The sequence below is a fragment of the Sprattus sprattus genome (assembly GCF_963457725.1).
Source record: "Sprattus sprattus genome assembly, chromosome: 12".
NCBI lineage: Eukaryota > Metazoa > Chordata > Actinopteri > Clupeiformes > Clupeidae > Sprattus > Sprattus sprattus.
Window position 1 is genome coordinate 9,410,853 of NC_137910.1, and position 15,000 is coordinate 9,425,852.

The following is a 15,000-nucleotide window of genomic DNA, read 5'->3' on the forward strand; positions in this document are numbered from 1 at the left end:
AGGCATGGGAAACTGATTGTGTTCCACAGTTAACAGCTTGTGAAATATAACTATTATACTGTTCAGTTTGTGAACTATGACTATTATCCATGGGTGAAATATAACCATACAATGGGGAATGAGGTTCAGTGTAGGAATGTCCCACTCTTACATGACAGACAGTGAAGAGATGATGAAACATTACATCAGTATTGCTCAGTATTCTGAGCTGAGCCCAGATCATTAATATTGCTAACATTGAGCTACAGGAAACCATGACCTTCAGAGGCGGTTGGAATTCAGTACAGCATCAGATGTGCTGCCCATGTTGTGAGATGTGCATCAGCTACTCATGTTGTGAGATGTGCATATGCTCATGTTGTGAGATGTGCATCAGCTGTTCATATTGTGAGATGTGCATCAGCTGCTAATGTTCATGTTGTGAGATGTGCATCAGCTGCTCATGTTGTGAGATGTGCATCAGCTACTCATGTTGTGAGATGTGCATCAGCTGCCCATGTTGTGAGATGTGCATCAGCTACTGATGTTGTGAGATGTGCATCAGCTGTTCATATTGTGAGATGTGCATCAGCTGCTAATGTTCATGTTGTGAGATGTGCATCAGCTGCTCATGTTCATGTTGTGAGATGTGCATCAGCTGCCCATGTTGTGAGATGTGCATCAGCTACTCATGTTGTGAGATGTGCATCAGCTGCCCATGTTGTGAGATGTGCATCAGCTACTGATGTTGTGAGATGTGCATCAGCTGCTCATGTTGTGAGATGTGAATATTTGCTTTTCTTTTTTCTTTCTGCTATTGTTCATTTCCTCCACCCGTTCCCCTCCTCACCCGTCCTTGATAAGGTAGTACTTGACTGTCTGGTCTGCTTTGGGGCCGGGCGTGGCGAAGCAGCTCTCCACCAGCGCCGCCAGACCGTCCACCCTCTCGCCCTTGGGCTCCACGCCGAAGTAGAGCCAGTCGCGCAGGTGGAGCTGCGGGGGCGTGCGGTACGGCTCAGAGAACTCGGCGTTCTTGAACAGCTCCAGCCGGAAGGGGAAGAGGCCCTCGCTGTGGCCCGCCAGCTCCAGCGCCGAGCCCGGCAGGTTTGGCAGGTAGCCATCGGACACCTCGTACTGGCGCGGGAACTCGCAGGTGACGGGCAGCAGGAGCTTGCTGGTGCGGATTATGAGCTCTCCGCCGCCGCTGCTCCCGGGACCCTGGGACACGGGGAGCCCGGTCACCAGGTTGGTGCCCACGATCTTGTCGTCGACCACCTGCAGACACACAGATGGGGGACACGTCAGGAAACAGGGGCACAGGAAGGAGACACGCCAGGACACAGGGGCACAGGTAGGGCACACGTCAGGACACAGGAAAGGCACACGTCAGGACACAGGAAGGGGACACGTCAGGACACAGGAAGGGGACACGTCAGGACACAGGAAGGGCACACGTCAGGACACAGGAAGGGGACACGTCAGGGCACAGGGGGGTACAGGAAGGGCACACGTCAGGACACAGGGGCACAGGAAGGGCACACGTCAGGACACAGAGACTTGTTCTCTTTCACACTCTCTTTTCTACTCACAATGTGACAATTGGAATAGATCAAATCTAATGCCAGTGCTCAATTCCCTTTGCATCATTGTCATATTCCTGCATGGTGAAACATAGTACTCATAGTCTTGCATGGTGAAACATAGCCAAACTCTAGTTCCAATGAGAGCCCCCCCTCACCTCCACCACAGTCCCACAGGTCCTCAGGCTGAAGTTGAGGTTGATGTGGGTGCCGTTGGAGACGCCCTGGCACGAGGAGTTGGCCAGGAAGAGCTCCAGGCCTCCCACCAGCTCCTTGGGCACAGACACCTCGATGGAGGAGGAGCCACACTGCACAGGCACTGGAGGAGGAGGCAGACTAGTGAGTGTGCAGCTGTGTGTCCTATACAGTGTGCAGACTAGTGAGTGTGCAGTTCTGTGTCCTATACAGGGTGCAGACTAGTGAGTGTGCAGCTGTGTGTCCTATACAGTGTGCAGACTAGCGAGTGTGCATCTGTGTGTCCTAAAAAGTGTGCAGACTAGTGAGTGTGCAGCTGTGTGTCCTATACAGTGTGCAGACTAGTGAGTGTGCAGCTGTGTGAGGAGGAGGCAGACTAGTGAGTGTGCAGCTGTGTGTCCTATATAGTGTGCAGACTAGTGAGTGTGCAGCTGTGTGTACCGCACAGGCACTGGATGAGGAGGCAGACTAGTGAGTGTGCAGCGGTGTGAGGAGGAGGCGGACTAATGAGTGTGCAGCTGTGTGTATTGCACAGGCACTGAAGGAGGATGCAGACTAGTGAGTGTGCAGCTGTGTGTATTGCACAGGCACTGAAGGAGGATGCAGACTAGTGAGTGTGCAGCTGTGTGTGCTATACAGGGTGCAGTGTATAGAGTTACCCTCCCACACACAGGTTAAGACCATTTTTAAGACCAGCATTTTGAAAGGGCCTGTTAAATACATACGGACAATTTAAAAGTGAAACATCAGGTATGACATTAGTTGAAAAAGTTGTCGTTTCCAAAAACACCAGGCATACCATTTACACACTAAGGTGCCATCTGGCACACATGCTGATGCATACTGTACACAGTGCTCTCTAGAATGACTGGCACCCTTAGTAAATATGAGTGGAGAAGGCTGATATAAATTCCTCTTCCTGTTTACCAAATGTCTTTACTCTAACATGACTTATATTGGCACCCCCTGATGAAGTGTTTAGTGCCGCCCTCTATTGCCAACAGAACAGCACTGAGTCTTCTGTTGGACTGTCTCATCAGACCTGATAACACAGAGGAAGGGGTGTTTGACTATTCCTTAATGCAGAGTCTCTCCAGGTCCTGGGTCTTCTCTTGGGCACTCTCTTCCTGAGCTCAACCCACAGGTTTTCAACTGGATTTAGGTCAGGGGACTGGGATGGAAAAGCTAGATTTTGTGTTCATTTAACCCGTTTTGAGGGGTTTTTGTGTTCATTTAACCCGTTTTGAGGGGATTTTGATGTGTGCTTTGGGTCTGCTGGAAGATCCAACCATGACCGAGTTCTATTTAAAAATCACCTGCCACTTCCTGGAGTCCATAATGCCAAGATGCTGCCAAACTCTGTCATTCTGAAAATGCGGTCTTACTTCTCTCATCATCTTACTTAGTGTGGCTGCTGACAAAACAGCCTTATGTCCTCTTCCAGGCTGGTTCATAATAGTTAAAAATTTCTTAATGATTGACCTAACTATTGATACAGGCATTTTAGGTCAACATGGGTGCCAATAATTCTGGAGGGTACTGTATATACAGTTACTTAATACTGTATATTAACACACCAAACCTACCAACAAGCACACACGCACGCACGCACGCACGCACGCACGCACGCACGCACGCACGCACGCACGCACGCACGCACGCACGCACGCACGCACGCACGCACGCACGCACGCACGCACACACACACACACACACACACACACACACACACACACACACACACACACACACACACACACACACACACACACAAACACACACACACACACACACACACACACATACACACACAAAAACAGACAGACACACGCACACACACACACACACACACACACACCCTGGCAGGTGCGTTTGTCCTGGGACAACACCAGTCCTCGTGGGCAGTGGCAGTAGTAGGAGTCCTGTGGCCCAGAGCATCCGTGGCTGCAGCCTCCATTCCCACTGTGGCAGCCTTCGATCTCTGCTCAGGAGGGAAGACACACACACACACACACACACACACACACACACACACACACACACACACACACACATGAGTGAGAAATACGAGTGAGAATGATGAGCTTCTCAATCTCTGCTCAGGAGGGAAGACACACACACACGAGTGAGAAATTATGAGCTTCTAGATCTCTGCTCAGGAGGGAAGACACACACACACACACACACACACACACACACATACACACACACACACGAGTGAGATGATGAGCTTCTTGATCTCTGCTCAGGAAGGAAACACGAGTGAGATGATGAGCTTCTCCCCACAACATGCCAAGGTTGATGATGAAAGGAGCAATTCAAAAGTAGCCTTAGTAAAGTGGTTGTGATATGTAACCATACTGGAAGACTTTTATTCCATCAAATGACTCTTGAAGCAGGTGGGTTTGTCAGTCTCACCTTTGCAGGTGTGCCCGTCAGCCTCCAGCACACGTCCTGGCTGACACTCACAGCGGCGGGAGCCCTTGGTGTTCACACACACCTCAGCACAGCCCCCATTCCCTTTCTCACACTCATTCACATCTGGGAGACAACAAAAGAGAGAGAGAGAGAGAGATAAAGAGATGCTGTGGTGGCTGTGTGTGTGTGTGTGTGTGTGTGTGTGTGTGTGTGTGTGTGTGGATCTGTGGCTGTTTTCTCACGAGGACGGTCAGGTGAGTGTGTGTGTGTGTGTGTGTGTGTGTGTGTGTGTGTGTGGATCTGTGGCTGCTCTCTCACCGAGGCAGGTCTGGTCGTCAAGCCCAAGGACAGTTCCGTTGCCACAGCGACACTCAGGTTCTCCACAGTGGGGCCCCGTGCATTCCACCTCATCACAGATGTCATAGAAGTCTGAAGGCAAACAGACACACACACACACACACACACACACACACACACACACACACGAACACACGAACACACACACACACACACACACGAACACACACACACACACACGAACACACACACACACGCACACACACACACATACACGAACACACACACTCACATAAAGTAGACTAAGAAACACTGCTTTGCTGTATTTCAACCAAACTGGGGGGAAAACATCTATACACAGACCAAAAGAAGTGGAGGACTTCAGTAACAGACAGACTAGAATATATCACTGGAAGACTACAATTTATCACTGGAAGACTAGAATATATCACTGGAAGACTAGAATATATCACTGGAAAGCTAGAATATATCACTGGAAGGCTAGAATATATCACTGGAAGGCTAGAATATATCACTGGAAGGCTAGAATATATCACTGGAAGGCTAGAATATATCACTGGATAGCTTCCTCCCTCTTCTGTGGACTCATGTATATATATCATGTACATAGGTAATATGTTCTATCCTCCGATACGTGTATGACTTGTATGATCTGTTTTCTCCTGATTCTCTTCTCCTTCTTTCCTTCTTTCCTTCTTTCCTTCTCTCCCCTTCAGCCTCCTCCCTATACTACTGAGCAGAATGCAAATGAGAGGACACTATTGAGAAAAACTTAATTTTTAATCTTGCACAAAGTCAAAGGATAGACACTTGAGCAGGAAGCTTGAATGATTAAGAGGGTTTGAAGAGTCCTCATTCATTCACTTTCATTTGTGCAGCAAGCTGTTGCAACACTGAGCGTTCACTCATGGGAGACTCATGAGACTCCAGCCTTCTGATCTCCACGTTTCTCCACTGAAACGAGTACAACAGCTGGGACGCAGCTCTGCCTTCATGCCAGATGACAACAGATCTTGAAGGGAAGAGACAGACAGACAAGCAGACAGACAGAAACTGCGAACTAAAAGGTGCTGGACAAACAGACAGACAGAACAGCGAAACTCTGGCGCCTCAAAGGTGGATAGAGAGACAGACAGACTGAGAGAGAGACAGACAGACACAGACAGACAAGAAGACAGACAGAAACTGCGAACTAAAAGGTTGACAATCAGACAGACAGCGAAACTCTGCCGCCTCAAAGGTGGAGAGAGCGACAGACAGACTGAGAGACAGACAGACAAACTCTGCTGACTCACGTCCACAGTAGACATGGAAGCAGACGGAGGGACGCGGCAGGCGGTACACGTAGTATCCCCCTGGGCAGGCCTTGACATCCACGTTGGCAGTCCAGTGGCAGCAGTGGTCATTGAAGCTGGCACAGGCTGGCAGGCTGATGATGCCCTCGTGGAGCTGCGGGTGGCTGCCGTTCAGCCAGATGGGGGCGTGGGTGCCGCAGTGGTTCTCTTCGATGCAGAACGTGGGCATGGCGTCCCCGGCCATGCCCGTGAAACGGTACCACTCTCCGGATACGTGGCGGTCGCACAGGGGCACGCCTCTCGAGTTGTTGACATGGTAATCGGTGTTGCGCCAGGGCTCATTTAGACTGATATAGGCAGAGCAGGGATCTAAGACTGAGCAGGACAAGCACACGCAAACATTCAATTTTTTAGATTAGATTAGATTAGATTCAACTTTGTTGTCATTGCACAGGGTACAAGTACTGAGACAACAAGACAATAAGGGGGGGTGGATACAATTAAGTGAGATGCCACTATAAAAATCCATTTTAACTGTTAACTGCATTGTAGCTTGTCAAATACATCTATAGGAAAGTCGGTTTGGTAGTAATCGTTATAGTTAGCCTGACATTACATTGTGTACTAAATGGGCCTTGGCTTTGACGAAGGATTCTTTTAAAAAAAAAGAACTGTCAAGTCAGATGAGATTCCCTGAAGTTTGCAGCTGAGGAGATTTCAGGGAAAGAAATTCAATTGAAGGAGAAAACCCACAACAGTGCCATAATCAATACGCTCCCTTTCTAATCTCACTCTACCTGTCTGGAGAAACTAATTAAGAGGCCAAATGAAGCCAGAGTGGACAGAGCTGGAGGACGCTTGGACATGATGAATGACCCTACGGCGGGAGAGCGGCGGATTCACCTGCGTCAGCGGGAAAACAGTTGGGACCCAGTAATCACTCCCGCCGTGAAGCAGCGACACGTTACAGGAACCGTCTAGTTTTGACACAAACGCAGCCATGCTAAACAGCTACAGAGAAAACACTTTTCCAAAATCCAGCCTGACTACTGCTGACAGAATTCGCTCAGTGTGGTTCAGCAATCAGTTCTGATATCCAGCTGAGCACAACATCGTTACGAGGCCTGAGACGTCCAAAGAAGTATCCTTCCTAAAGTGATTTGCGGTTTCATTTCGCTTCAGTCAAGAGAGCCCTCTCTAAATCAAGTTTATACGCCTGGACCTCTTTGGGAGTATTAGTCTAAGAGAAACACACAACGGTTCATTCCAGAAAGAACGCAGTAGGATTGCATTGTAATGAAACGCCACTGGGGGGGGGGGGGGGCTATTTTATTTTGGATGGTGTCATTAAAGTCCTAAAGCTATGTAGGAACCCTCGGACCTATGTAGCTATAAGCGTGGCTTCTTGGTTTATGAAGATTTGTTTGCAGCAGATGATGACATATCTTGGTTTGTTGGTTCTGTATTCCATATCCTCTGCTCTAATGATCTCCACAGAGAGGGCAGAGATAGCTTTAACGTTTTAGATATTACAAAAGTAAACTAGGGAGACACATTGATAGCAAGGAAGACTGTTCATACTCTTAGTTGTTTGGAATAGTCCAGATCAGTGGTGGATCAGTTGATGGATCAGATATGTGTGTTTGCTTTTTTTTTGTGGAGTTACGATTTGGTACGAGGCATACTTTCAATTTGTTTAGTTTATATAGAAGTCATGTGCAGTGCATAACCTTGGATAAGTGTATTGAGCTTAATGTAGCCAACTCAAGCAGAAGCAGAGACTGTACTTACCCCTGGCGTCAGTGAACAGGGCATTCTGGAGGAGGACGGATATAAAAAGAATCATGATGTTGGATGGCAGAAGAAAACTGTGTAGCACAAATCCACTTGTCTTTTAGTGTGTCAGATACAAGATACTGAACATCAGCCTGTAACTCCCTCAGCTCTCCTGCGTAAGTCTTTCTGAGAGGACAGTCTGTGTCTCCTTCAGTTCTGATAACCAAAAGGCAGCGGAATCCTTTTCTTTTTTTTTTAAAACAAAGGGACACCTTATCGTGGGACATTTTGGACTGGGATCGGCCTGTTTGTGGGTCTTGGGTGCCGAACAGGACATCTGCCTCACCTTGACCTTGTCCCCTCATCTCTGTGTGAGGACACACACTCACACACACCCTCTCCGGCCCGTGACAGGACCATCCTTCCATTGTTCCAGGGGCGTCTTTCATCAAGTGCCCACACTTATCATTTCATTATGTTTAACATGGGCTAAATACACTGTCGAAGACAGACTACACAGACTAGGACTCATGTCATCATCATCATCATGTCAAAAATCAGCCCTCAAAATTGTACCTTAAAACTGAGAAAGGTATACAAGGCAAAACAGTAAAACATTCAGGTGCTTAGTTCTTCCCTTGAGTGCTTTAAAACGACCTACACCAACAAACAGGCACTTACGAAATCAACTTGAGTTTGCTGGAAGCATTTTCGTTGTGATTAAATCTAAGCTTTCCTGACCATTGTCTTTGTATTCCTTTTAAATAAAACCCTTTAAACCCACAGCCTCTCTTCAAACCTTTAAACCCACAGCCTCTCTTCAAACCTTTAAAACCACAGCCTCTCTTCAAACCTTTAAACTACAGCCTCTCTTCAAACCTTAAAACCCACAGCCTCTCTTCAAACCTTTAAAACCACAGCCTCTCTTCAAACCTTTAAAACTACAGCCTCTCTTCAAACCTTAAAACCCACAGCCTCTCTTTAAAACCACAGCCTCTCTTCAAACCTTTAAAACTACAGCCTCTCTTCAAACCTTAAAACCCACAGCCTCTCTTCAAACCTTTAAAACTAGAGCCTCTCTTCAACCCTTAAAACACACAGCCTCTCTTTAAAACCACAGCCTCTCTTCAAACCTTTAAACCCACAGCCTCTCTTTAAACTTTAAAACCCACAGCCTCTCTTCAAACCTTAAAACCCTCAGCCTCTCTTCAAACCCACAGCCTCTCTTCACGCTCCTCACTTCTCTTCCATCAGCCCCGCCTCGCTGTAAGCACCTGATAACCTCAGAAAAAAAAGAATCAGTTTGAGCTCATTCTTCTGTTGTCACCCCCTCTGATACACTCTTCCATTGGATCTCCATTCTTCCTTCCTGTCGTTATTCATGTTTTTGTCTTCATATCTCAGCCGTGCAGAACAGACACAAAGGCCTAATCAGGAACAGTTCCACCGGTCTTTCTATCGCAGTACCTGAAAGAGTGCAAGACCTATTAAAGGAGGAGACATAATGAACACTTTGTTGAAGAATAGCTGTACACAAGCAAGGAGTTCCCCATGTCACACTATCCAGTTCCCACATGAAGTAAAGTTGCTAAAACAAAAAAAAAGAAGCCTTGAGGGTATTGAGTGTTCAGTTGGGATGGTGCCTGATCTGAGCCTCATGCAGTCAGCTTTCCTCTCCTCTTCCCCTGCCTTTTAATTCAATGAATGGCTTCTTTAATCAATGGAGGTCATTAAAAGAAATGAACTGGAACATGTCAGACCTCTTACACGATTACTCTCCTGCCCAGGCGAACCATCTCTCTCTCTCTCTCTCTCTCTCTCTCTCTCTCTCTCTCCATCTGAAGATCCAATGGTTTAATCAAGATGTTCCTTCTCTGGGGCCGAGGACTAACAGCACCTTCACTGATCCTGGGTCCTGGCTGACGCTCCTCACCTGTATGATGAGGTCCACTCACACACACACACTCCTACACACACGCATCCTCACACATACACTCTCACACCCAACCGCCCGCAGTGCACTGCCTGTCCAGTCACTTCGTCTCTCCAGGTAAGAAAGTTTGATGAACTGAGACAGGAGCTCACGTAGAAGTATTTTAGATGTTTGGCTTTTGATAAGGCAGTAGACCAGAATGGCCAGTTATGGGATTGTATTGTATTGCTTGTATTTACATTCACTGTGAACACTGACAGATGGACTCTCATTGTTATAGCAGTCGGTGGCTCAGTAACACCGGGTTGTTCCTTCTCCCAGTCATTCCCAGCCATAGAGCGCAGACAGGCCTATCTATGGAGGATATCCAGCAATGGCAGGAAGGAGCGGAGGCCAAGGACAACCAGATGATCAGGTCAAGGATGGCGTGTTCTCATCCCTGTGCTGTAAACATGAGAGCCCAAACTATTCCACAAGCATCATGTGTTACCGACGGTTACTTCATGTGTTACCGACGGTGAAATAAGTGCCTGTACACAGATAATGTAAATAAAATAATGCATATGGAAAATATAATTCAATTATTTTTGATTAAGCAAGGTTAAAAGACCTGAGTATTTCATCACAAACTTTTATTCTCCCACACTCCCTCCCCATTTCAAGGAACATTTTGAGTCTGCACAGCTCTGATTGAATTGTGCATCCGCTTCTCTGATCATCACCACCTCCTAAAGAGAATGTGCACATCTAAAACTTTCATTACTCCTTTAACAGATCAAGATGGTGTAATGCAGAGGCTCGCGTAATGAAATGGCTGACCCTCTCGGCTCCAGTTTAGCATGAGAATCTCTTATCTGATGAATCGCATAACATTTCATCTCATCACTGAGAAGGCTACCCTGGGGACACTAACACATTGGGCAGGCCCTGCTTGTGAGAGTGGACCACTTCACACCGTCCTTTACCACACATTGTTCAGACTCGTACTCAGACCTGACTGTAGCTGTCTAGTTGTTTACCTACACTGCAAAAATGCTTTTCTAACCTAGTGTTATTACTCTTATATTGAGATGAAAAAAATCTAGTTGGTCTTGTTTCTAGCTAAATTGTACTTACCTAGTGCTTTCTTGGTAAGGTTATTTTTGCCTATTTCAAGCAAATATGACTTATTTAAGAAATCTTAACAAGCCAAATTTGCTTAACGCACTGGCAGCCAAAATTTCTTAAAATAAGTCATATTTGCTTGAAATAGGCAAAAATAACCTTACCAAGAAAGCACTAGGTAAGTACAATTTAGCTAGAAACAAGACCAACTAGATTTTTTCATCTCAATATAAGAGTAATAACACTAGGTTAGAAAAGCATTTTTGCAGTGTACCTTTATCTGTACCTTAGCGAGTTCAGTAGGACCATCCAGCTGCCAACGCACATCTCAGAGGATCAGTAAATCATCGTGATGACGACTCAGCCATGCTGATTCAGCTTTTTCTCCATTATGGACCATTGGAGAAACAGATTATGGTCTGCAGATCAGAATGAGCCTCGAGGGGGGATGTAGCTGGATTTGATACCCATGGTAAAGAAGGGAGGAAATCAATGTAGTGCTGGTCAAGCGTTGGTCAAGTCGGAGGCAATAGCAAACTAGCCAAACATTATTTAAAAATGACAAAACAGGACCGCACACAAGAATTCCAAAACTGGGTAAGTATTTTATTGATAACTGAATTACATTTCTCTTTTATACACATTTCTTAAATGATACAGGATTTTACATTTTCATTTTTATAGTCTTCCAACATTACAGCATCCGATGCCAATGGGGGGGGGGGGGGACAAAAGAGATGAAAGAACCTAAGAAGTAGAATGAAGAAAACAAACTGATTATTTAAATCAAGGATCCTGCAAAACTCTTTGCCTTTTTTTGTGTGACAGCTTTCATCATAAGTGCACACAAACAGGATATAAAAATTTAAAAGAATGCACACAACCAAAACTAAATACATGTGATTTGGTAGAGAAGGGGGGGGTACCAAAACAAAAGGACTGCTGGAGGACTAAACAGAAGAGAGGTGGACGGATGGAGGGAGGTCAGTGAGGGAGGTGAACAAGTGGGGGGGGGGGGGCAATCGTGCACTCAGGAGGTCTTCCCGAAACATGCTCATAGCACACACACACTCTCACACGCAGACACACTAAACACTCACTCACTGTGTCTCTCTCTCACACACACACACACACACACACACACACACACACACACACACACACACACACACACACAGAGTCTCACACGCACAGAGGGGGAGGTCAGGCCTATCCCTGCCTTCCATGTCCGCTCGTCTGGCCGTGGGCCATCCTGACCAAAACAAATGACCATGTGAAGTCAAGCAGGCTCAACTACAACATGGATACTGGGTCTCTTAAGGGCCCAATTTAGACTGCCAGCACTTTCTCCACTTCACACCAATCGAGACGGCTGTAGGTGGTGGCTATCTGCTGCACTATATTTGTGCCTTAAAGTCATTTAGTAGAAAAGTTGCTTGGCTTGAGTTGCCAAGTCACATGACAGTGGTCTATAATGTTTATAGAGCAATACGAAGTAGACATAAGGCAGGGACCAGTGGAATATGGAAGGGAATTATGGGAAACCTAGAGGACATGGTCCACACACAGGAAATGATAGGACAGTGGAGAGGAGAAAAAGGGGTGTGACCCGAGGGGTCAAAGGTCAGACCCGAGCATCATGGAAGGGGGGCGGCAGCCAAACCTCGCCCTCAGCGACCAGAGAGTCCGTGTCTCATAAATAATTTTTGCCTTTGTAATTTTTTTCTCAATGTAATTTTTATATAATTTCCCCATGTAAACATACATTCATGCAACACCCGCGTTGAATAGTTCTTTATATTTGATATATTTTTTTTATTAAAAAAAAATCAAAAACAAGAAAACAAAGACCAAAACACTAACTTAAAAACCAAAAGAAGAGGAGGAAAAAAAGAAAGTGATGTTCCAATGACAAAGAAAAAAAGTGATAAGAAAACAGCCCTGAAACGAGAGAGGGACGTGGAACTGGGTGGAGAGGTTTCTACAGGACGCAGGGGTGCTACTAGACAGCAGCTTAGCCCCCTAATTTACCATACCTGTGTGTGTGTGTGTGTGTGTGTGTGTGTGTGCGTTCGAGCGCAGAGGACGATCTGAGTGAGATTCATGACCCTTAATGGTAAGGGTTAAGATGTTGAAAATGGATTGATGATGATATTGATCTGGACCAATCGGAAGAGGGATCATTAATGAGGTCATTGATTTTGCACTTCATTTCACACACACACACACACACACACACACACTCGCCCTTTCACACATATCCTCTCCATATTGGCTTGCCACACACACCGCAAGACCATGCTCACCAGGGATGTTAGCTGAAACCTAATTCATTAGAACATATGTAAACTCCATAAAACCACTCGCTAGCTTCCTTTTACCAGCTGCCGAGAGGGCCTCTGTGACCCCCAGTCACGTCAAACACCAAGTCAGTTGGGGTCGTCGACCCGACCCGGCAAGGTCAGCTGTGAGAACGTCAGTCCTGGCCAACATGCCTGCACACACATGTGAAATCACATGTGTGTACAAACACACACACACACACACACACACACACACACACACACACACACACACACACACAGACACACAGATGCTCAAAGCCGTGCCCAGGAGGGTGTGATGACCCATGGGGAGTTGGGTGATTCGATTGTGCTTCCCTCTGCCCATGGATACCAGTCACCTGGCCTACCCTGCTCTCCGCAGACAGGTAGACGGAGGGAGAGAGGGACGAACAGACAGACAGGCTGTCTCACCTCTCTCCCGCTAACATCAGACAGGGCCTAGACACATTTTTAAACATAGACCCACCCCAGATGCACACACAGACACACACACACCCCAGACGCGCACACAGACACACCCACCCCAGACGCACACATAGACACACCCACCCCAGACGCACACACAGACACACCCACCCCAGACGCACACACAGACACACACACACGGAACACAGATATGGCTTCAAGCTTCTGCAGAGAGCGCAGGCCCACTGAGGACCGTGGGAGAGCGTAAACAAGGGGGACACGTCCTAATGACTACAATTACATTGTACTTCCCCAACCGCTAATTCATACGGGCTATAGTAGTGCATGCAAGCAGTCTGCTTTGCCTTGGAATCCGAAGGGTGTGTGTGTGTGTTTGTGCGTGATGGCATGCGTGAATGATGCGTGTGTGTGCATGTGTATAAATTATGTGACTAGTCCAACCATTGGATGTGTATTTTGGGGATTTAGTGCCCTTCTGAAGGAGAGGGCTCAGGGCTATATAAAGCTTTAAAATGTCACATTAAAAAAACGCCAACTCAGCCCTATCAGAATCGGTTTTGGCCAGAGGATGTAATAAATTACTGTTGAGCCCCTCAACATATATAATGGGGCTTGCTTGAGCCATGGTATGTAAACAACCTTACTCAATTTGATAAGGATATGCTCGAGATACGACAATTACATCATGGTTATTTGACAGGGTTCCAGAAATGGTTTCCTTTATGTGACATTTGTCACGTGTGTCTTGTTCCTCTAACATCGGCCGCCTCAACAAACACATCACTCACGCACGTACATACATACATACATACATACATACATACATACATACATACATACATACATACATACATACACACACACACACACACACACACACACACACACACACCCACACACACACACACACACACACACACACACACATACACACACAGACTAAAAAGATGCAACAATCTCGCTCTACAGCATGCCTGGATGTGTGCGAGAAAACACACTAAAACTACGATTTAAGTATATAATACACTTTCCCCCTTCTTTATGCGTCTCCCTCCATCCTCCCACAAAAATTCTTGGCATTTGAAGATTCCTCGCGTGTGATCACCATCGGTGTTTTGTCAGTTGCTTGTCCCCAGATCTTAGAGAGAGGCCGCCGCAGTAATGCATCCTGTGTCGCAGACTCTAAGCACAGCTGGGGGATCCCTGCCTACCAAGCTACGCTCTGGTCAGCCTGTGTGTGGTGTGGTGTGTGTGTGTGTGTGTGTGTGTGTGTGTGTGAGTGTGTGTGTGTGATTGTGGTGTGTGTGAGTGTGGTGTGTGTGAGTGTGGTGTGTGTGAGTGTGGTGTGTGTGAGTGTCTGTGTGTGTGTGTGTCTGTGTGTGTGTGTGTGTGTGTGTGTGTGTGTGTGTGTGTGTGTGTGTGTGGGGTGGGGACCAGAGCAGGATGCGAGCGAGCGGCCCATGCACTGGGAGGCACTGTGGAGAGAGAGAGACGGAGCGGAGGAGGTGGTGAGGAGCGGTGGGAGGCAGGAGGTCACTGGGCCTCCTAACGTACGAGGCCACTGGCATGGGATGGAGAAGAGGCTTAGATCCCTGCGCTGGATTGACCACACCGCCAGCACGCTCTACCGG

General features: G+C 47.0%; 2 protein-coding genes across 2 annotated transcripts in view; both read right to left on the bottom strand.

Moving 5' to 3' along the window:
* The window catches only part of oit3 (oncoprotein induced transcript 3), a gene marked incomplete at its 3' end in the record, with an annotated part of 7,227 nt that extends 1,072 nt beyond the window's left edge, over positions 1-6,155 (bottom strand). Inside the window, exons 1-6 of the mRNA XM_080848362.1 lie at positions 5,786-6,155; positions 4,491-4,601; positions 4,173-4,295; positions 3,613-3,735; positions 1,718-1,878; positions 830-1,254 (exon numbers count right to left, since the gene is read on the bottom strand). Of these exons, the coding sequence (XP_080704488.1) occupies positions 830-1,254; positions 1,718-1,878; positions 3,613-3,735; positions 4,173-4,295; positions 4,491-4,601; positions 5,786-6,029 (1,187 nt within the window). The 5' untranslated portion in view covers positions 6,030-6,155. The remainder of the gene's footprint in view (positions 1-829; positions 1,255-1,717; positions 1,879-3,612; positions 3,736-4,172; positions 4,296-4,490; positions 4,602-5,785) is intronic.
* A 6,264-nt stretch (positions 6,156-12,419) lies between these two features.
* The window catches only part of mcu (mitochondrial calcium uniporter), a 72,594-nt gene continuing 70,013 nt past the window's right edge, over positions 12,420-15,000 (bottom strand). Inside the window, exon 9 of the mRNA XM_080848459.1 lies at positions 12,420-15,000. This exon is cut by the window's right edge and continues 1,722 nt beyond it. The gene's annotated coding sequence lies outside the window, so the exon portion shown is untranslated.